Source organism: Penicillium cinerascens, assembly GCF_028974065.1.
Source record: "Penicillium cinerascens strain IBT 15544 chromosome Unknown contig_6_segment0_segment0, whole genome shotgun sequence".
NCBI classification, from domain to species: Eukaryota; Fungi; Ascomycota; class Eurotiomycetes; order Eurotiales; family Aspergillaceae; genus Penicillium; species Penicillium cinerascens.
The window spans coordinates 1,221,337-1,243,884 of NW_026695295.1; the positions used below are offsets into that span (position 1 = coordinate 1,221,337).

The 22,548-nt window shown below is 52.0% G+C and overlaps 8 protein-coding genes across 8 annotated transcripts; all 8 read left to right on the forward strand.

The window, feature by feature from the left end:
* Positions 1–187: 187 nt before the first annotated feature.
* On the forward strand, positions 188–3,427 carry N7498_006430 (mannose-ethanolamine phosphotransferase MCD4; the record flags this gene model as incomplete). Its single annotated transcript, XM_058453492.1, has 5 exons — positions 188–1,924; positions 1,982–2,169; positions 2,224–2,359; positions 2,412–2,520; positions 2,571–3,427. 5 exons carry the CDS (start codon positions 188–190, stop codon positions 3,425–3,427), a joined length of 3,027 nt encoding a protein of 1,008 aa, XP_058307683.1.
* A 2,035-nt stretch (positions 3,428–5,462) lies between these two features.
* On the forward strand, positions 5,463–8,850 carry farA (CeGAL family transcription factor; the record flags this gene model as incomplete). Its single annotated transcript, XM_058453493.1, has 7 exons — positions 5,463–5,602; positions 5,802–5,826; positions 5,995–6,012; positions 6,069–6,966; positions 7,015–7,087; positions 7,138–8,754; positions 8,802–8,850. 7 exons carry the CDS (start codon positions 5,463–5,465, stop codon positions 8,848–8,850), a joined length of 2,820 nt encoding a protein of 939 aa, XP_058307684.1.
* A 516-nt stretch (positions 8,851–9,366) lies between these two features.
* On the forward strand, positions 9,367–10,831 carry N7498_006432 (cystathionine beta-lyase STR3; the record flags this gene model as incomplete). The annotated part of the gene is made up of 3 exons (XM_058453494.1): positions 9,367–9,576; positions 9,637–10,680; positions 10,745–10,831. The coding sequence occupies 3 exons, from the start codon at positions 9,367–9,369 to the stop codon at positions 10,808–10,810; spliced, it is 1,320 nt and encodes a 439-aa protein (XP_058307685.1). The 3' UTR covers positions 10,811–10,831.
* Positions 10,832–11,290: 459 nt separating this feature from the next.
* Positions 11,291–12,320, forward strand: N7498_006433 (uncharacterized protein; the record flags this gene model as incomplete). Its single annotated transcript, XM_058453495.1, has 2 exons — positions 11,291–11,514; positions 11,579–12,320. The coding sequence occupies 2 exons, from the start codon at positions 11,291–11,293 to the stop codon at positions 12,318–12,320; spliced, it is 966 nt and encodes a 321-aa protein (XP_058307686.1).
* An 808-nt stretch (positions 12,321–13,128) lies between these two features.
* On the forward strand, positions 13,129–13,845 carry N7498_006434 (RING finger protein; the record flags this gene model as incomplete). Its single annotated transcript, XM_058453496.1, has 1 exon — positions 13,129–13,845. The coding sequence occupies one exon, from the start codon at positions 13,129–13,131 to the stop codon at positions 13,843–13,845; it is 717 nt and encodes a 238-aa protein (XP_058307687.1).
* Positions 13,846–14,890: 1,045 nt separating this feature from the next.
* N7498_006435 (alpha/beta hydrolase) lies at positions 14,891–15,879 on the forward strand (the record flags this gene model as incomplete). The annotated part of the gene is made up of 2 exons (XM_058453497.1): positions 14,891–15,500; positions 15,563–15,879. 2 exons carry the CDS (start codon positions 14,891–14,893, stop codon positions 15,877–15,879), a joined length of 927 nt encoding a protein of 308 aa, XP_058307688.1.
* A 3,147-nt stretch (positions 15,880–19,026) lies between these two features.
* On the forward strand, positions 19,027–20,077 carry N7498_006436 (RTA1 domain-containing protein; the record flags this gene model as incomplete). The annotated part of the gene is made up of 3 exons (XM_058453498.1): positions 19,027–19,879; positions 19,931–19,977; positions 20,072–20,077. The coding sequence occupies 3 exons, from the start codon at positions 19,027–19,029 to the stop codon at positions 20,075–20,077; spliced, it is 906 nt and encodes a 301-aa protein (XP_058307689.1).
* A 460-nt stretch (positions 20,078–20,537) lies between these two features.
* Positions 20,538–21,368, forward strand: N7498_006437 (uncharacterized protein; the record flags this gene model as incomplete). Its single annotated transcript, XM_058453499.1, has 1 exon — positions 20,538–21,368. The coding sequence occupies one exon, from the start codon at positions 20,538–20,540 to the stop codon at positions 21,366–21,368; it is 831 nt and encodes a 276-aa protein (XP_058307690.1).
* Between the last annotated feature and the right edge of the window lie 1,180 nt (positions 21,369–22,548).

Sequence of the window (22,548 nt, forward strand, 5' to 3'; positions counted from 1 at the left end):
ACAATCCGAGCCCAATGATTGGCCCTCACCGCCCGTCCGCAAGTTCCCCGATGCGTGTCAACGGCGTCGACTGTAAAAGTGATAACCTCCTTTCAAGCCTCCCTTTCTTTTTTTTTTTTTCAGGGGCCCAATTCCGTTCCTTTTTCCCAATTCCAAGGGAACCCCTGAAAGGAAGAGGATCAAGATCATGGCGCGTCTCGGCCGCGTCGGGTTCCTCGCCCTCGCGGTGGTCTTCCACCTGATCTATACATATTCGATCTTCGACATCTACTTCGTGAGCCCCATCGTGAGTGGCATGCGCTCATATGGCGTCGATCGTCCTGCAGATACCCCAGCCCCCGCCCAACGCCTCGTCCTCTTCGTCGCCGACGGCCTACGCGCCGACAAGGCCTTCCAGGCATTCCCCGATCCGGCTCCCGATGCGAAATCCGATGAATTGATCCGCCTGGCGCCGTTCATTCGCGACAAGGTCCTTTCGCAAGGTACATTCGGAGTCTCCCATACCCGTGTTCCCACTGAGTCGCGGCCCGGCCATGTTGCGCTTATTGCGGGCTTATACGAGGATGTCTCGTCCGTGACAACGGGCTGGAAGCTGAACCCTGTCAACTTTGACAGCGTATTTAATCGCAGTCGGCACACATGGAGCTGGGGCAGTCCGGATATCTTGCCCATGTTCAAGGAGGGTGCTGTTCCGGGCCGTGTGGACGCGGACATGTATGCGGAGGAGGCGGAGGATTTTAGTATGGACGCGACGCATCTGGATACGTGGGTGTTTGACAAAGTTCATGAGCTATTTGAGTCTGCCAAGAGTGATCCGGAGCTGAACCGCAAGCTGCACCAGGATAAGCTGGTTTTTTTCCTGCACTTGCTGGGCTTGGACACCACCGGCCATTCTTTCAGACCCTATTCCAAGGAGTATCTTAACAACATTAAGATTGTGGACCGGGGTGTGCAGGCGGTTACAAAATTGGTGGAGGATTTTTATGCCGATGATAAAACTGCCTTCGTCTTCACTGCAGACCACGGCATGAGCGATCTGGGCAGCCACGGCGATGGGCACCCAGACAACACGCGCACTCCCCTGGTAGTCTGGGGCTCCGGTGTGGCACAGCCGCAGAAGACTACGAAGGGTTTAGCACCCGGACACGAGGATGGCTTTTCATCGGATTGGGGATTTGACCAAATTCAACGCCACGACGTCGCACAGGCTGACATCGCCGCGCTCATGGCCTATCTGGTTGGCGTCGACTATCCCGTCAACTCTGTCGGCCAATTACCTCTGGACTACCTTGATGCTAGTTCCAAGGAGAAGGCACTAGCTGCGCTGGCCAACACGCGCGGCGTGCTGGAGATGTATCGCGTCAAGGAGGAGCAGAAGCGGACGGCGGTGATCCGCTACGTGCCCTTCGAGCCGTTGTCCGGTGATGGCGAAACCTCTATTGAAGGCCGTTTTGCGAACCTGGAGGCGCTCATCTCCAATGGCGCTTATGAAGAGTCCATTGTCATGTCGTCTGAGTTGCTGGTTCTGGGTCTTGATGGTCTGCGCTATCTGCAGACGTATGACTGGCTTTTCCTACGGACTATTGTCTCGTTGGGATACCTGGGCTGGATCGCTTATGCGTTGACTACGGTGATTGACCTGCACGTTTTGCATGGGACTTCGGACTCTCATCGAACGACGGCGAGCATTTCCCTCTTTTCTTCCATCTTGGTGGTCCTGTTCTCTGTTTTCCTGTACCAAGGCTCATCATGGCGGTACTATTTCTACGGATTCTTCCCTGTCTACTTCTGGGAAGAGGTCTTTGCCCGCCGCAAGGCACTCATTGCTGGCCGGCAGATTGTTCTTGGTCACGTTCACTCGTTTTCGGGGTATCTGAGCTTTGGACTACAGGTACTGGCATTCCTCGGTGTGCTGGAGGCCCTTGTAAGTTGAATGTTTTTTTGTTTATGGGGCAAGTAATCGTACTGACATTTCTATCAGGTTCAATCCTACTTCCACCGGGAGATTCTCACCGTCTGCTTTGCTCTAGGAGCTCTGTGGCCTGCAGCCTACGGCCTCAGCTTCGTCCGCAATCACGCCTTCTTGACGGCGACATGGGCCCTTGGCTGCTGTCTAATGAGTACTTTTACTCTGCTACCGGTTGTGAAAATCGAGGATGTCACCACTATGTGAGTCTATTTATTAACGGTTCAATCTGATAAATGACTAACTTGGTGCTCTAGTACTTACGGTGGCCTCCTCATGCTCCTCACTGGCATCTTGTACTTGCTCTTTGAGGACGCCATCATTGGCCACAGCTCCACTAAGAGTACTGGCAGTATCAACACCCTTGGATCACGGATGATCATGGGCGTGCAGGTATGCGACTCGTGAAGTTCCCGGTCTCATGAAGTACACTGACAGTTCATAGGTCGGGATGGTGCTCCTCGCTTTGATCGTCACTCGATCAAGCGTTGCCTCTCTCCAAGCCCGTGAGGGTCTGCCATTTGGCAACCAAGTAGTTGGGTGGTTTGTTCTGAGTAAGTAATGGACCGATTGAGAGTATGCGTCTGATACTGACTCCCTACAGCGGCGTCGCTTTCACTGCCATTCTTCCACCGAATATACCCCAACAGCCACTACCTGCACCGCCTCATGGTCATATTCCTGACCTTCTCCCCAACATTCATTATCCTCACCATCGCCTGGGAGGGATTATTCTACTTTGTGTTCTGCATGACTCTCGTTACATGGGTCCGACTCGAACACGCCATCTACGTGCACACATCCCGCTCGACAGCCAAGTCCAACGGCGCGGCTTCATCAAGGCCTGCCCCAGTCAACACAACAACCGTCGACGGCCGAACATATCATTACCGCGCCCTAACACTATCAGACACCCGCGTAGCCCTATTCTTCTTCTTCCTGCTCCAATCAGCATTCTTCAGCACCGGCAACGTCGCCTCCATCTCCACCTTCTCCCTCGACAGCGTCCGCCGCCTCATCCCCGTTTTCAACCCCTTCTCCCAGGGCGCCCTCCTCATCCTGCAAATCTTGATCCCCTTCGCCATCATCAGCGCAAACCTGGGCATCCTCAATCGCCGCCTCGAAGTCCCGCCCAGCGCGCTCTTCATGGTCGTCATGTCCATTTCCGACGTGATGACGCTGAACTTCTTCTACATGGTGCGCGACGAGGGTTCCTGGCTCGATATCGGTATGACTATCAGTCACTTCTGTATCGCCAGCGCCCTGTGCATCTTCGTGGCGGGACTGGAGTTCCTGAGCGAGCAGTTCGTTAGCGGTGTGGAGTTTGGGCCTGCGCTGAAATCCGTGGCGCAGGCTGTTAGTGAGTCTGTTGAATGTGGGCACGAGAAAGAGGATGTGAAGGTGGCGTCGCGTGCTAAGGGCAGCAAAAAGGACCGTCGTGGTGCCAAGGGTAGGCAATAGGTTGATTGTTAGGGACACATGTCCCGTGTACTTAGGTCTCAGCAACCTTGTTAATATAGAACGCGCTATGCGCCATTGAAGATCACTTCGATCACCAAACTATATTTCAGACTAGTCAACTAGTTAACTTTCAAAGGATCTAGGCAGAAGCGAGGCCCGGCCTCAGCGCGTCACTTTCACTTTCCATAGTTCCCACATGGTAGACGGACCTCGACCATCGGACCTTAGCCGGCCCCGATCGCCTAGCACAGCCTCAAAGCTGCTAAGTGGTCATACCAGGTAGGGGACAATCCCCGCCTGGCAGATCTGGACCGGCGAACGGACCATGTGTGCCTGACAGACCTGAGATCCTCCCGTCAGCGATGCCGGGCAGTTGATTCCTAACTAGGAAAAGTGCTAGAGTTGAGACTGGCACGTGCCAAGATTCTGCATTTGTCATTTGTGCCTTTGATATTGTACCCAAGGGCGAGGGCTCTATCGTGTAAGTTAAGTGACTGCTGGAGTGCATGATGTAGGAGCTCGCTATTGAGCATTGTGATTGGTCCAGACGGCCACCTGGCCCCGGTTCAGAGTTGCCGAGGTATCACAAGCTGCCCTTCGCAAGCATTGCGCTTACTTCTGGCTTGTGCGATTCGAGTCTCCCGTTGGCTTTTTGAAGGATTCAGGATTCGCATGGAAGGCTTGATGCCCCGCAATTCTGCCCCCGATTTCCCGTCCCCGCGATTATCGGCTTGTCCCGCATCCAAGAGTTGGATACGTAGTGTGCAATATACGAGAGTGTGCTCAGATGGTCGCATGTATAGCGTCGAGTAATGATCTGCAAGAATCTAATCTGCCGAAACCACGCGAGGTGTCTGCATAGATGCAGACAGATCTGTACACATTTGCCCAGGCGTACCGCACGATGCAGGTGTACCACCTCCGAGAGTGGTGCCTGTTAAACTGCTGACTTCGAATCTCTGGTAACACCGCATACTTCCGCAGATGGCCCGTGTACTGGATAATTCCCGACGTAAGTGCTAGGAAAGAGGTTCTCCATCCGCAACGTCCCGCGTGGCTGCGGATCTGACTCGATCCCTGCACTAACCTTGAAAAGTATTGGGTTCCAAAAGCATGGTGATTCCAAGCTGAGTCGCACTGAAAATCTGAAAATCACTCACCTTGCGCACTGGGACAGTACAGGCAATGGGAGCTGTTAACCAGACACAAAAATCGGTATTTCCACGGCTGGTGGAGAGGCCCCGAAGAGGCATCTCCGCCGTGCCGGGACTATTTCCATGGACAGCCCCGTCTATAGGATTTGTGCTAGTTGTGGCTCACCGGCTACCCTAGCCCTTCTTATTAGTTCGTCGCCTCGTAGACGCGACCGTTTCAGAGATGAAACCTTGTTTGCAGGGAGCCTCTTCGGCAATTCGATCGTGCTGGTTTTGGGCCCCTCCACCTTGCTTTTCCCCTCCCGTCGATCATTTCAGGAGTACCTCGAGTGGGCGGGCCGGGTACGACGGGTAGTCGGATGTAGCGACAGGAATCGGCTTCGGGTTGGTTGTTCCTGGAGTCGGTGGTCGACGGTGGAGGGTTGGAGATCGTGAGCAAGGATTAGAGATTAGTGGCGGAATACATATGTGGTGTAGACATCGAACTCGACGATAGCAGCGCTAGAATCCAAGCGCAGCCAGTCAGAGGTTGGTGATTTAGACGGGACTTCAGTCCTCTCCACAAGTGACCTCAGATGATTTCCCTCTTTACCGTTCCACTATTGCCACATCCCCATCAAGGTCCCTCGCAAACGTCCCCGGATCCCCATCTCTACACACCTTCGATCTTCCCCCCCTCCTGTTCCGGTACTTTTTCTTCTCCCCTACTTGATCGCGTGGCGTTTCGGTCGCAGAAGTCATCCCCCTTTTCCGGACTATAATATATTCCTTCATCGCACATCACACCGCACAGCGCCCTCCCCCAATCCCCATATCGCCCGGGATCGCGTATATCCTTACCATCTTCCGCTTCAAGTGCTACGCATGGGGACTGCGCGGCCATGAGTACCACGACCGAATCCAAAACCCAACCCCAGCCGGCCAACCATCCCAGCCCTGCTCCGAGCGCCGCTGGCTCGACTGGAACATCCGGAATCACGGTGCGCAGTGGCCCCGGAGCCCAGCCCTTGAGCTTCAGAAGGTGAGTTTCAAGTCTCTTAGTATAATTTTGTGGGGGTTGTGTGGTGAATTTGGCTGCGAGTTGTGGGCGCAGACACCGGGGGCGAGAGGAGGGGGGATGGAAGAAGCTTTGATCGCGCAGGCTTTTTAGCCCCATCGGAGTCTCATCTATTTTGCGAAAGAAGGCTGGCATTTTATAGATGCTGATTTGTTTTATTTAGACAACGTGCATCACGCGCGTGCGAGGTACGTTCTTGTTCGGCGACGCGGTCTGGACGTGGTGCTGGAGAGCCGAGGTACTCGGTCCCTCCTTATCGCGATGCTCTCCAGCTCCAAAGAGGCCAAGACGGTCGCATAGGTGATTCCCCACCATTGATCCCACTAGATTGCTAACGTGACTTCCCTGGCTTATAGACATGCCACTCTCGCAAGGTGAGTCTACTTTTTTGTCGGTCGCACCTCGTCGCTTAACGCTAACCCTCCGCCAGGTCCGCTGTGATGCCGCCAGCCTAGGAGTCCCCTGCACCAACTGTGTCGCCTTCTCCATCGAATGCAAAATCCCCTCCCCGAAACGCAAGAAGAACCAGACGAAGAGCAAGGATGATCAGTATGCCGACAGCCCGCCCCATACTGCCTCCTCGCTCGATGCCGGTGTGGGTCAATATCGTGCCGACACCGAGGGTTCCGACCAACAAGGCCAGTCCTCGGAATCGGAAGACAAGGATGATGCTTTTGGATATCGGAAGAACCGCCTGGCCGTTGACGGCATGCCCGTCACCTCCCTCTCGGCATCGGACGCTGCCCACCAGGCCTCGACGGATAATGCTTACGCTCAGTTCATGAAGCCCAAGTTCGCTCGGGCTCCGATCAAGGAAGCCGGCCGGGTTGCGTATCTGGGAGAGTCGTCAAACCTGTCTCTCCTGGTCCAGGACCGCCACGGGACCTCGGATGTGGTGCACTACCCGCTGCCACCCAATGTCAGAGGGTCTCGGGCACGGTTGACGGATCTGGACAATCTGGAAATTGATATTCTCCACCAGCGAGGTGCATTCCTGCTTCCCCCCAAGCCGCTTTGCGATGAACTGGTGGAGGCCTACTTCAAATGGGTGGCCCCCGTGGTGCCCATTATCAACCGTAGCCGCTTCATGCGTCACTACCGCGATCCCAAGAACCCGCCGTCGCTACTCTTACTGCAGGCTATTCTGCTGGCTGGCTCACGTGTTTGCACAAACCCGCAGCTCATGGACGCCAACGGCTCGACTACTCCGGCTGCGATGACTTTTTACAAGCGGGCTAAGGCGCTGTACGATGCCAACTACGAGGATGATCGCGTCACAATCGTGCAGGCATTAGTGCTTTTGGGTTGGTACTGGGAAGGACCTGAGGGTGAGTCGTGAAATTCTAGGTACAAGGATCTTTATTGACAGTTTATAGACGTGACCAAGAACGTCTTCTACTGGACACGGGTCGCGATGGTCGTAGCTCAAGGCTCTGGGATGCACCGCAGGTAAGTCTTCCCTTCTCTTCAAATTTGGATAATATTCTAATATTCTCCAGCGTGGAAACATCGCAGCTCAACAAACCCGACAAGAGACTTTGGAAGCGAATCTGGTGGACGCTCTTCACACGGGATCGCTCGGTAGCCGTCGCACTTGGACGACCGATTGGGATCAACACTGATGACTCGGACGTGGGGATGGTGACTGAAGATGACTTTATCGAGGACGAGCTCGATATCGCGGCCGAGTACCCACCGGACCCGGTGCATGTGCAATTCTTCCTGCAATACGTCAAGCTGTGTGAGATCATGGGTCTGGTGCTTTCGCAACAATACTCCGTGGCGGCCAAGTCACGGCGTATGAACGCCATGGACCTCACCCACTCTGATATGGCTCTGGCCGATTGGCTTCAAAACTGTCCCAAGGAAGTCTGCTGGCAGCGATCTCGACATCATTTCTGGGCCGCTCTTCTCCACTCAAACTACTACACCACCCTGTGCCTTTTGCATAGAGCTCACATGCCACCGGCTTCTTCCGCCCCCAATAGTTACCGGGTCGAGGAAATGGCATACCCGTCGCGCACAATCGCCTTCCAGGCCGCCGGCATGATGACTTCTATTGTTGAGAACCTGCAGGCCCACAATGAACTCCGCTACACCCCTGCGTTCATTGTCTACAGTCTGTTCTCAGCCCTGATCATGCACGTCTACCAGATGCGTTCGTCGGTCCCCTCGATCGTGGCGACTTGCCAGGAAAGGATCAATGTGTGCATGGCAGCCCTGAAGGACGTGTCCAAGGTTTGGCTGGTGGCCAAGATGGTTCACACCCTGTTCGATTCCATTCTCGGAAACAAGGTGCTGGAGGAGCGGCTCCAGAAGGCTGCGGGTAAGAGGCATCAACGGCGGCCACACGACTCTTCCGCTTCCTCGAAGAAGCCCGATCCGCCGAAACGCAAGTTCGACGATATGGATCTCGGTGGCCTGCCCAATGGAGGTCCCACGCCTCCCGTGTCGTATGAACGTTCTCGTCCTCAGACACCTGCCGTCACACCTTCTCGTGAATTGAACCAGCCCCCTCTAGGCAATGCGTCCCCCAATGCCCACCGTGGACCGCACGAACCTATACCCGGCGTTTCCATGTCCCGTGGGAATACTCGACCCACGACGCCCTTCAACGCTCAGTTCTCGCTGCCCGCTACCCCTCCAGATTTCTTCCTCGTGACCCGTACCTCGCCCAATCTCTCTCCATCTCTCTGGGAGAATTTCCAGCCCGACCAGCTGTTCCCCGATGGCACCGCCATCTTCCCCGAGTTGACCTCCCCACCTCCAGGAACCGTGGACCCGTCGCTGCCTATGCCCGCACAACCAGGTCCGAACATGGCCCAACGGCCCATGATGGGCCCGATGCCTCCACATGTACCAGGACGAAGCATGTCTGTCCCTCAAAGCAGCCCGCAAATGATGTCGGGCATGCCAGCCGGCTTGGGGATGCAGCCAGGGCAGGGGCCACAGGGGCCACAGGTATTTGGCTTGGAGGGCCAGACGTGGCCGATGCAGAGCATGGACGGAACTATAAGCGGAGCGGCGCTGGACGCTGCCAGCCAAGACAACGACAATTGGAGCAGCAGCTCTCGCAGTGGCCCGACTGCGCCCACGACTTTGAACGTGGAAGACTGGTACGTGTTTGTTCTGCTTATTTTTGGGCTTTTACTGATCATTATAGGTTCCAATTTTTCGGTATCAACGGTGGCTTTGGCGACCTGGCGGCGTAAGCTCCATATATAATGTAATTGCTTGTGTGTATAGTCTTTTTTTCTTTCCCTGGCTACTCAAAATGGTAGGGGATCTGGAATTGCCTTGGGCGTTTTGGTCTAGGATAGGTGTGGAGGAGCTTGAGGATTTGCCGTTCTACCCAATTGTATTTTGATGCCAATATGAGTTCTACTCTACTTAACATGCCCTGCCTCGATGTACTACAGTACTTGCGTACTTGTTTCCACCCCTTTGGCATGTAGCACGGCTAACTACTTCGGGCCTAGCGCATAACGGATCACATCATCGTGGCATCGTCCAATCAGCGGCCTCGAAGGCGGAGTCATAGCAATGGGCGTCCGGGGATGCTTCCAAGTCCGCCATTTTTTTGATTCCTACTCATTCTCATCTCATCCGTCCATTGTCCTTTGCATTGTGTGTTGCTCATCTTATATCTAAACATCCTTGCATCCCCCTCGATCCCTGAACTGCCCTTCATCCATCTTCACACAATCTCTGTGCCCCGCACTACAGCGATGTCGGCGTCAGGATCTGGAGTCCCCAATGCTGGGGGGTCCTCGAGCTCGAAGAAGCAATTCCCTCACGTTGACCTCGAGGGAAATAACCTTCCTCCGTCGCCAGCTCCATCCAGCCCCCACGGCGGTCGCCGGTACAACATTGCCACCGAACTGGTCTTTACCGAGGGGAACGACCAGTACAATGCGAGCAGTGTGCCAATCTACCAGGTACGATCTACAGCCGAATGACGCAGGAGAAGATTCGGAACTAATACTTGCAATCTTCAGAGTGCCACCTTTAAGCAGACTTCCGGCGGCGGGGGTGGAGAGTATGACTACACCCGGTCTGGTAACCCAACCCGCACCCACCTCGAGCGTCACCTAGCCAAGATCATGTCCGCCCAGCGGGCCCTAGTCGTGTCATCTGGCATGGCCGCCCTAGACGTGATCACCCGACTCCTCCGCCCCGGCGACGAAGTCGTGACCGGCGACGACCTGTACGGCGGCACCAACCGCCTGCTGAAGTACCTCTCAACCAACGGCGGAATCGTCGTGCACCACGTCGACACAACCCAGCCCGAGAAGGTCGCGCAAGTGCTCTCCCCAAAGACAACTATGGTCCTTCTGGAAACTCCCACCAACCCTCTAATCAAAATTGTCGACATCGGCCGCATCTCCGCCGCCGCCCACGAAGCAAACCCCGCCTGCCTCGTCTCAGTCGACAACACAATGATGTCCCCCCTCCTCCTCAACCCACTCGAACTAGGCGCCGACATCGTCTACGAATCCGGCACGAAGTACCTCTCCGGCCACCACGACCTAATGGCCGGCGTACTTGCCGTCAACGACCTCGCACTCGGCGAACGCCTCTACTTCCCAATCAACGCCTCCGGCTGCGGCCTCTCTCCCTTCGACTCCTGGCTTCTTCTCCGCGGTGTGAAAACCCTCAAAGTCCGCATGGATCAGCAGCAAAGCAATGCGCAGCGCATCGCCGAGTTCCTCGAGTCCCACGGCTTCAAGGTGCGGTATCCGGGTCTGCGCTCGCACCCGCAATATGAGCTTCATAACTCGATGGCACGCGGTGCCGGTGCCGTGTTGTCGTTTGAGACAGGCGATGTTAATGTCTCGGAGCGCATTGTCGAGAGTGCTAAGATTTGGGCTATATCTGTTAGCTTTGGGTGTGTGAATAGCTTGATTAGCATGCCGTGCCGGATGAGCCATGCTAGTATTGATGCGAAGACGCGTGCGGAGCGCGCGTTGCCGGAGGACTTGATTCGGTTGTGTGTTGGTATTGAGGATGTGGATGATCTCATTGATGACTTGCGGCGTGCGGTATGTTTTGCCCTGCACTACGGTGGTGGATGATTTTGAAGACATTTGCTAACATTTTCGACAGCTCGTTCAATCTGGCGCGGTTAATGTGACGCTGGATGGGTTCGAGGCCCACTCGGCGACTGCGTAGATTGGATTTTGGGTATATGCGAATAGGGCGTTATGGGGTTTAAAATAACATATCACGATTTCTACTTTCAGTGGCTATTTCTTGTAGCACTAAGCGTAGACGCCTGCGATAGTACTATGCAGAGAGCTAGGAACGGACGCTAGCGAGAAGAGATACCAGATACCAAGTCAATCTTCCTAATTGGCTTTCCAAGGTTGCAGGAAAACAGAACCAAACTTGTTCAACAGGAGAGGTATTTCTTCGACCCATTGATAGGAAGTAGCGTTTACCCGGGCCGGCATCGGAGACTCGAGAGCCCGGGCCATTCTCGTCCGAAACACAGATGTTCGGGGTATAAGATAGCGCGCTTTTTTGTAATCACTTTTGCTTCACTGGCCAGCCCCGGATTGCTGCCGTCATCCTGCGTTGCTGTTGTTCTTTGTGTTCTCTGTACAGTTCTGAATGACATTTCTGTGATTTCATTCCTCACCCTCACCTCATATGAGTATGTCTCGCGATGGTGTCGCGCAGGATGCGTCATTCCCCGTGGCCACGGTCGATCACCCTGTCGCACACTTCCAGAAAGCTCCAGTAGCCTCACCGATCCCGACCAAACCTGCATCAGTATGGAACACCAAGGATTTGGGTCTCCGTTTGGGCGTGGATGTCGCCAGCGCCGCGAGCGCCGGCGCGCTGACATGTCCGCTTATCACGATCATTGACCGGTTCGTGTTTTCCTCTTCTCACAGACAAAGTCAGCAATGGCAAGCTAACACATCATGATACCAGCGCGATCATCGAAAAAGCTTCCAAAGGCTTCCCCATCCGCCAAACCATCACCTCCTGCCTCAAATCCATGATAACCCGACCCGGCGCCTTCTTCACCAGCACGCCCTTCCTCCTCATATACACCCTCTACAGCTCAACCTACCTAACGGCAAACACAATTGACACCTTAACCTCAACCCTCCGCAACCAATCCTACGATACCGTAACCCCCGGCCCAGCAAAATTCATCTCCACAACAATCGTTAACATGGCAATCTGTGTTTACAAAGATGCGCGCTTCGCCAAAATCTTCGGCGCCCAGTCCTCCTCCTCACCCCAACAATCAACATGCCATCCTAAACCCTCAGCGACCGGTCCCCAAATTCCCAAAGTCTCCTACACCCTCTTCTGCCTCCGCGACAGCATAACAATCTTCGCGTCTTTCAATGTGCCTCCTCTCGTCGCACCTTTAATTCCCGATTTCGTGGCTTCAACTGCCTCTATGAAATCGGCCATGGCGCAGTTTGCTTGTCCGGCGCTTATGCAGTTTGCTAGTACGCCTATGCATCTGCTGGGACTGGATTTGTATAATCGGCAGCCGGTGGGCGGGTTACCGTGGACGGAGAGGGCGGCGAGGATTAGGAGGGATTACGTGCCGAGTTGTTTTGCGCGCATGGGGAAGATTGTCCCGGCTTATGGTGTTGGGGGCGTGGTTAATGTTCGGATGAGAGCTATGCTTATGGAGAGGCTGCAGGGGGAGTGAGGTGGTTGGGATTATGACCTGATGACTTTTCTCTGATTTTGGACTCGACGAATCTCCACTCTAGACTTTGAATTAGGTTACTTGGCGTTCTTGGATGGCGTTTGGCCTGATCTTTTGGTTGGGACATGTTTGCATTACTGGGATTGGCGTTGCATTGCGTTTCTGTTTTAGATCTTGATTTATTTCGGTTTTGCATTATACATTAGATTTTGTGGTAGTGGTGCAGCATTCTGGCTCATGTAATAGAGCTTGACGGATTTCATGGCTGTTAATACTATATACTTCCACTCGCAATTTCTCAATTATCGTTTTGATAGCCAGGTGAGTTTGATGGCACATCTAATACTTCGAGGAGCAAAGCGAAAAACCACACAATCATTTCCGAACACAAAGGACTGAAACGTATAAAGTGACTTCCACATAGACTGTAACAAAGAAGGAGTCAACATGAGAGAATACAAACAAAGACGCTGGTGAGACAATGGCATTGTGGTCCCCTCGAGAATCAGGATTCATTGTATCGAGGAATGCGCATATAAACCCGTCGTAAATTCGCATCCTTCTGTCGAGCAGAATCACTGTCATCCATTTCAAGTACCCCAAAAGTCATTACAGCCTCATTATCTGATCAGCATATTCCAGGTGCCACTTTACCATTCGTCAATTCCAAATGGAAGGTAACGACTCGAGACTCCGGGGAGACATTATTCTGTCATCTATGATGTTAGTTCAAATCCTTACTAACCTAGGCCATAATCTTACATCCTTTGCGACGGCCTTATTAGCATCATTCCCTAGGCCGTCAGATATGGAAGAAGTGCAGGAGGTCCGACATGTACAGTTTACTATCGACCGTATCTTCCTGCACATGCCCGAGACCGAAACATCTCATCCACGATTTATACGCTGTTATAAGGGACTGTCCGTGGCCGACATGGTGCTTCTAGGTAACTGTGCAACAACGCGTGAGAAGGGGGTTTATGTTGATGGCCGTATAGAATTCATACCTACACACCCGGAGCTTCGATTCACGTCAAGGGAGACCCCCATGCATGACCTTGTTCACGCTATATACGGTTCAGAAACGTGGACTGCTGACGCCTACCTACAGCAGATATGCAGACACTCTCTGTCTCCGCAAGCCGCTCATGACATATGGATATCCTTCGGCGTGCGGGCTTCTCCAGATGTGCGGGACGAGTACCTAGCCCTAGAGGAGATGGCCACAACAGTGCGAACCCGATATCTTGCAGATTTGAGGAAGGTTAAGGCTATTGCCCGGGAAAAGTTGCTGGTCACTTCCAACCCACTAGACGAAGAGATGAAGCTACATAACGAGGGCGAATGCCGAATTTGCTGTGAGCCGGTTGTTATCGGTACATACGTCTCAGTTCTTCAGTGTGGGCATTGGTATTGCAAACCATGCATCGATCCATGGCTTGTCCACAACACCACCTGTCCGACATGCCGTCAAGGGGGCCTCTCTTCCGACGACGTTCTCGACACTTATCCTTTTGAACTCTGAGTAGCCTCGTGGTCTCTCTCAATGGGGGATCCTGGATACCTGTGCTAAGTGTGAAGGAAGTTCACTGAGAATATGGAGGATGCTGGCATGCCTGCATCCTTAGGCATCAAAATGCACAGGTCTTCCTTCACGCTCTTTCCCTATTTGTTTTATTCTCCATGCTTAGTATTCTTGCCTTGATATCACGATCCCTTCTGTACATTTGCGTCCTGTCCCTTTCAACTGAACTTTGCAACACTATGTCTATCGTTATTGAATTTATAGAATGCGATGGTATTGAATCTGCTTGTGCTGAAAGATGAAGAACCCACTCGTAAAATTGTTTTACGTAAATTGCCTCGATTGAAATTGCGCATGTGTAGACCCGTGATTATTATAGCCTCTGAAAACCAATCATCGGGGTAGTTCTCTCTTGGAGATTCGGTAAATTCTCAATTTGTGTTTTGATGGCCAGCTGCCTCAGTTAGATGGCACACCTAACTCTAATGTCATCGGGTTCCCTTAATAGGTTGACGGGTGACCAGAAGTTGGCAGCAAGGTGACGCTAACCTAACAATAGGGTGATCTTGCAGATCGCCAGAACTGCCTGGTTGTTTGAGCTGTTTGCATAGAATATCCCCTTGGCGCACGCCCCCGTTTATTAATTCAATTCGCTCTTTCCTCCAGTTTATCTACTTTCCTTCTTTCATTAATTTCTCTGAACTTGCACCGTACAAGAGAATGTGTCGGGCTCGTAAATTGTGGAACAAAAAAGGGACGTCCTATGTTATGGAGACAGTTGACGTCTCAAAGCTGTACTATTACTCTGGCGCTCTTACTCATGGTGAGGTTAATTCTTAGTGGACAACCACAGCTTAACCCCGTAATCCCCGTTAAGCCCAACGTTGGGCGCCTTACCAGCCGGGCTATATAAATAAAAGTGTCTTCAACTCCTCTCCTAGTAATTGGTATGCATTTATACTAACAATGCTGCCGCTAGTATCCTTATAGCCCGCTCTCTTGCCGGAGTCTTTGATCACAAATTTCAAATCTCATACATACAAACATGAACCGTACCGTACATATCTATAACCCACTTCAGCCACCTGTGGAGCTGGACCTAGTCGCTTCCGCCCCTCTTGAGCCTACCAGCCCTCGGCCAACCTTCATTTTCTTTCACGGCGGCGGCCTTCTCAGCGGCTCGCGGCGTGGCCGCTTCCCGCCACTGCCAGTGAAACTGCTACTCGACCGTGGATGGGCGGTCGTTGTCCCAGATTACCGCCTGCTGCCAGAGGCCTGCATCGTTGATATTCTCGACGACCTGCGCCAACTAGAAGCGTGGTTGGTGCAGTCTGCAGTGGGAGTTGATATGTATCGTGTCGTTGTCGGGGGTTCGAGTGCAGGCTCCTTAGTGTCAATCCTGGCTCTCTCGGTGTGGAAGACAGTCAAACCGCGCGCCTTCCTGTCTCTATGGGGCATGGCGCAGACTGAGGGCGAGTGGTATCGTCGTCGCCGGGCCGAATCAGCCGTGCTGGGAGGCATCCCTGCCAGCCAATTACACGAGGAAAACGTTGCTCACTATCTACAGCCCGGACGGCCGCATATCTCCGCCGATGAAGCGGATATGAAGGACCCCGGTAGCCGGGCATCGCTTTTCTTGTGGCTGCTGAAACAGGGTATGTTGTCTGATTTGGACTCCCCTTGTCGGTGCCTATACACATAATTGCTGACTCTCCAGGCCAAATTGGTCCTCTGATTAGCGACTCGGTGAGAGCAGCCATCGGCACGGAAGCCCCCTTGGACTTGATAAGCTCCTCGTATCCACCTACGGTTATCGTCCACGGCACCGCCGACACAGTGGCGCCGGTGACGGACTCACGGGCGCTGGCGGCCGCGCTGCAGCGGGTTGAGGTTCGGGTGCGCTTGATTGAAGTCGATGGAGCGGACCATGGACTGGCACCGCAGGAGAAATATCGCATTTCCTTTGAGGAGGCGATCATGGCTGTGGAGGAGTTTACTGGGATCCATCTGCCGCATCCTGATCGCCTAATCTAATCCATGAATCCAGGCGCCCAGTGCAATTTCCACATTCAGGCAGTTTTTCCGCTTTCTGCCCCTATAAAACCCAGGCATAATAGCTAGACAGAATAGCATCGTTTTCATCATTGCCAAATCTGATTACCTGGTAGAATTACTAGTGAATACGCTTATTTTGCATCCCCACATGTAATCATACGTCTCATATTACTGTAACATACACGGTGCATTTTACTGCGCCCCTCAGTTCAAAGCGAGCCGCTCAATAAATGATCTGCGCTAAGGCCTTGGCGGTGGGGCCAGGAAAGAGTTTCTTAGTGTATATTGATCAAGGCGATTTCGAGCACGACTGTACCCGGTAAATTGGCACTGAAATCACCATGTATGTAATGGTTGCGTATATAGACTATGCGAGGGTGACAAGCCGATTATATGAACGCCGCTACCTCTCTAGAGAATTGGGAGAATGTAATGGCGTGACAGCATTATAGTAAAATGAACACGAGAACTCTTATTTGAAAGTAGCTCCTACACAAGGCCAAAGGAAAAGACTTTTATTATAATGAACAGACAGGTCCGAGAGTAAGTAAAACGCAAATTGATTCGTTTGCAACAAAGAAACTAAAATTTTATAGAGCTCTGAAATCATCAAACAGGGCCTGAAGAAAGAACCAAAGACACTACCAGAGAAGCTCTGGAATTTGTTAAGTGTGAATTCACAAATTCGAACAGCAGAAGAAGAGGAAATAAATATGTTCAAAAAAGTGGACGTGTGTACAACCCCGGACACTTCGTTCGCGAGGATTACTCAGAGAGCTCTGAAGGCAAGTATGGCACTCTTTGACGACACCAAGAGAATAGAAATCCTTTTTGTGCAGAGCGACAACAGGAACATTGATCTACTTTATGATCAAGAGCATAAAATATTGAAAGCCAACCACAGATGGTTATATTTTGATGATATGCACCTGCATCCCTGCAGAGATTTGGCCAGAACCGACACGACAGCTGCCTACATCGTCCGTCCACTTTTCTGTGAACACGTCGTGGAGGAACTTTTCAGAAGGGCCATTACGGTGATCTTCAAAGGTACAGCCTGAGTCGAAAACAGATTCCCCTTCATACACTCACGAATTGTTTCTCGAACCCTAACTCGAAGCGCACTAATATGTATTTGGTTACTCGATATATAATCCCTGCTTAGTTGTATCGTATCAAGCGGTTTCGCTACATGAGTCATTGTAAGATACTGTAAATCTCTAGAGAATCGTGTAGAATGTTCCTGGCTAAGGTACCACCCAGGATGGAAACTTTGGAGTCCTGGCATATTCGTCACCCTCTCATTCCTCCTTCTGCACACACGCAGCCTTTGTCCACTCGTTTTACTATCACTCATTTTACTGTATATCAAAGGAAGGCAGCGCTGGTGCTAAAGAGAACTAAATTTGGTAGGAGAACATGCTTCTTGGTTATTCGATGGCTGTTCTCCTACAGCCGTCATTCATTAATAGTGTGCCAAGGCATCAACCACATGTAAACCAAGTCACGCGATCCCGTCTAGCTGCAGAATGTATAATAGTCGAACCCGCAGGCGCTCGGATTATCGCATGAAAGCGGAACGTCAATATTGTAGCTAAAAGTTATTAGCTATGAAGCTACCTCCATCACAAACTATTGATAATTACACACCAATTGCTTGGGTTACAGTAAGTGACCGGAAGAGTTGAACTACTTTCCGAATAGTCGTAGTTCAGCGAGAAGCCGCTGATACGGACTTAATACCGAGTTAGAGAATTAGCTTATGACAAGGAGTAGAAAGCGGATTTCATAGCCTAGAAACATACCAAGGCCCTGTTCCCCCTCGGTAATAGTGCCAGTGCATGTCTGAGCATCGTTATCTGTTGTGTAGAAATCGCAATAAACTGTGCTGCCAGTGAGTTCAAGACATGCCAAAGCAGTAGATGAAAGATTCATAGTTATGGCAGCTATGGCCAGAGTTTTTTTTTACCAAAATCGATCATTTTGATGGGATTAAACAGAGCAAGGCGTAGGCTTTGTGTTCAAGGACTTGCGATAGAATTTTCTATTTCTGTTAGGGCGCAAATACGATGCCTTTTATACATAGCCATAGGTCTATGCACAAGGCAGATTACTGTCCTCTACTTCGTAGAAATAATGGCCCCGACCCAAGTATGATTGGCCATACCACCCCCTAAGCTCCATATGTTGAGAGTAATTACATTACATCACAAGACGCTCCAGGGCGCCTTATATGACTTCGCGTTTCACATCTTTGGACGCCTCGCATCCCTGGGTGCCTAAAGTATCGGATATTCCTGGAATAACTAGATTGCTGATTGGTTTGTGTTAGTCAGCTTGCCCCCATAAATTGCCAGATAGGGGCTATAGTAATATAGACCTCTTGTGATTCCATTGGTTGATCCATATATCCACTGGACCCTTGTTTCACTAGTACATACTACATTTACTGTGGTGCTTTTGGGTGGCTGGCACCGCTAGTAAATTACGTTAACGTTCAGCAAGTTAACTAGTTAGCGGACCAGCATTGTCAGCAAGAGTGACTCGACCTTCTGTCTCACACACCTCCTCATCACCATGGTACCATGGTATATCGAGGCATCAGCCTTTGTGGGTTTGGTTAAGGCCTAAGATCATTGATATTTAGGTTGCTTCTTTTTTCCAGCGTTCACACAATGTTCCAATTATGGCTGTGATTGCTAGTTAGCTGCGTGTACTTTGTGGGTCAGGTTGCCAGGTCCGCGGGTGGAGGCCATAAGCCAGTGGAACCTAGGCATCAGCTTTCGCACCGTCAGTCTGACTCTCGGTGGGTTTGGCGTGCATTGATCGAAGGAATGTATCAGATCAGGAAAATACACTTGTGTAGACACTCGCATCCTCATCTTGAACCAGAGTCTGGTTTATCATCTCAGCTCACAACACTCTGGCATCCACTCACTCTTCATTGATGTATTTTCTTCTGGCCCACTACGACTTTGCTCTACCACGAAATCAACCCAGTTTGCCTTCCTTTTACGCCTTTATTTGGCAGCTCTGCCACCTCTGTCACTCCGGCACTTCGATTTTTTGAGTCTCGTCCATTTCGCCCTCGACTCAACGCATCTTCCACCCCCCCCCCTTACCACAATGTCGTCTCCCGAAGCAGCCGGCCAAAATGATACCTCCCAGAACCTCGTCTCCTTCGGCCCCGACGCCAACTGCACCCTCGCCCTATGCCCCGTCGAAGCCTCCCTACAGGGCTACCGGCCCGCCCTCGGTGTGCAAATCGCCTTCATCGCCCTCTTCGGCGTCTCCATGTTCATTCACCTGGCCCAGGGCATCCGCTACCGCACCTGGTTCTTCGCCAGCATGATGGCGCTCGGCTGCATCGGCGAGATGATCGGTTACGGCGGGCGCATTTTGCTGTACCAGAACCCCTTCTCCTTTGACGGCTTCATCATCGAGATCTGCTGCATTACAATCTCGCCCGTCTTCTTCGCCGCCGCGATCTACGTCTCACTCGCCAGGGTCTCGAATTTTTTGGGCCCCGAAGCTTGCAGGTTTCCAGTCAAGATATACGTGTGGGTATTTGTGCCTTGCGATATCGTTAGTTTGATCTTGCAGGCCGTGGGCGGCGCGTTATCATCGAGTTCGGTGGGAAGTGACAGATCGGGCGAGTACATCACGCTTGCAGGTCTGGCGTTCCAGGTCTTCACTCTTACTGTCTTCATCGCTATGGCGTTAGACTACCTCTTCCGCTACATCTCGTACCGTAAGTCTCAGCAAGTGGATCAACGCCGGATCCTCTCGACGCGCCTCGAGATCTTTGGCGTTTTCTTCTCGGCATCTATTCTCTTTATCCTCATCCGTTGCTGCTACCGTATTGCCGAGCTCGGTCAAGGATACAGTGGGTCAATCTTCCACGAGGAGGGTCTGTTTATTGGGCTGGAGTCGGTAATGGTGATCCTGGCAGTGTTCGCCTTAAACATTGCTCAACCAGGTACGGTTCTGTCCCATGTAGGGAAATTCTCGTTCGTACTGACAGCTGCAGGCTTCGCATTCCAGAACCGCACTCAGGGGAGGCCTATGCAATCTATGGTACAGCGATGTTCGAAATCAGATATACCGATATCCTCACACGGATCAATTCCCGAACGCTAACCTGAAACACGCTAATCCAAATATGGCGTAGTCGTAGGTTCTTTGTTTCCAGAATAGATGTTGTATCTTACATGACGTTTGCTAGACCTTTGGATGATGTATTTTACACGAAAGTGCTATACACTTGCTGCCTACGTGGCCCTCCCTGGCTGCTGTCGACCTTCCCTACAAAGCTTCTTCCTGTATAACTTTTGACTATCTTCCAATTTTGAGAAATGCAATATGGCACCGAGCCTCCTCCAGAGCGTGGCCGCGAGACAGAGCCTGAGGCATCAGTGATTACTGTTAAACCTCATAGGCTGTATAAATAGTCAGACCGAGCATGGCTGGACCGGGGTAACCAGCGATCAGTTTTGGAGTACTAACGTAATTCCTGGGTGAGTGGGCCACCCAAGCGAGTGGGCCAGCCGAAATATTGCTATCAACCTTGGACTGTCCAGTGGTATCGGCTTAACCAGACCTGAGCTTCTCAACCCTAATATTCCCGAATCCTCACTATGTTCGATATCAAGAAGCAGGTCCTCGCTTTCAGCCTGATGGCATCCCTGGGGATAGCCGAGACTACGGGCCTTGGGTTCGTAGAGGTTGACTTGGTCTTCCCGCGAAACGGCACCTTTGGGCTGATGACACTCACCCCCATCGTTTTCGCAATTCAGAACCCCGCGGCGATTGATCGACTCTATCCCTATATTACTTACGGACTGTGGCCAGTGGATCTCCCGCCGGGGAATCAAACACTGGACAGCAATCTGGTGCAACAACATCTGCCCAATACAACGGATACAACGGGCTCTGTGGCATTCCTTGAAGCTAGCATCGCAAACACGCTGAACACCGAGAATGACTGGGAGTTTGTCTGGAAAATGGACTGGACCAACTGCTCGACGTCGGCGAACGAGACCACTTCGGACGGTGAGCCCAAGGTCAACTTGAACAACCCATGGGCTGGCCAATCCGTCCGCTTTACTACGAAGAAAGGGCCAAACCAGCCTAATTTGACCGCTCTCACTGCCGATGACAAATGCGGTGATGCCTCCGCTCTTGCATTCAACATCACAAAGACCCTGGAAGCCCAATCGGGTCACTATGAAGGCGAAAAATGCGCCGTGCTCGCGAGTCCCGCGCCTACGCCTGCTCCTTGCAAGGTCAGTGTCGCACCGGCGGCCGCCTCAAGCATCTCGTCCACCCTCATCGCAGCACAGTGCGCTGCTCCTACCCCTGGTATCAGCTGTCCGCCTAAAAAGAGCGCAGCTACTGTCAACAATGCGGTCTCTCAGCTGACATGGTGGGCTGCTGGTATGCTACTTGTTCGCGAGCTGTTGATTTAGCGGCGACGTTGCTCATCTTTTCTATGTATTTGAATAACCTCAGTGTATCAACTATCAATTGTGCAATGGGTACAGGCAGTTTCAATACCGTTATAGTTTCTAATCTAGGGAATGGGGCCAAGACTGGGTCACATCTAGCCTAACTTGACTGTTTGTACCAATGAGTGTTCTTGACTGTTTCGGCAAGTCCACGCCGCACCCGGCCTTTTATCTATGTAGTATGAACAATGCCACTGTTCTAGCCTCAAGTATCGCGATACCGGCGTTCATCTTGAATCACAAGCGGATGGACGGAGTATTCCCGGTCAGCCTAATTTGACCTGGATGGTGGTCCTGTGCCTTGCCAAGAGTAATATCAGGCTTCAGTGGAATATTAAACTGAGCTGGTAGCACGAGCCTCCGAGAACCCCCTCCCTCAAACCACATAAACTAGTTAAAATGAGTTTCGTGGGGTCATGAGGGAATTGTCGGTGTGATCTGTGAACAGGATGATTCCACTTGTCAAAAATCCCGGAGCTGTCGGCTTCCGTCCTCCCGCCAAGCTTAGTCCTGCAGCTTAACGGAGTACTTCGGTTGCAAATGTGCCAATGTCTTGGCGTCACAAGTACGGAGTAGCGGCTTGCACAATTTACGGGAGGCTGAATCTTTTTCTCGGCGGGGCATTTTTATCAGAGCCCCGCAAGTGTTATTCTTGACGGAGGGCTCCGTCCGGAGAACCCAGCGTCTATTCGTAACCCATACCACTTTGTCTTAATATGCATCAATGGCCATCATGGCCTTTTGACCAATGTCGGTCCTCTTAACTCCATGAGAAGGTTAGCATTATGGAACCAAGGGACCTTGGGCCCTTCGACTGCCTCCGGCAAACTCTTACATTTACGCGGACCCAACCAACAGTGCTAATTCCATAGGGCTAGACTTCATACTATGCACGGGTCAATCCTCGGCAATCTCCAAGACACCGGGGGCGGAAAAGGGGGCGGAAGGTGGGCTGAACCCAGGTGATCTCTTAACAACAAATGAGCATCACTACTCTTAGCCCTACCCACCCCTATCCCCGTTGCCGGGCCGGTTCACCAATCGGATATCACGACGGAAGTGTGGGTGGAGATCTGGTTAGGTACAAGGCAGTTTCGAACTTGAGTTCCAAGGCTAAGTATGCCAAGTTGGAGCCCAGCCG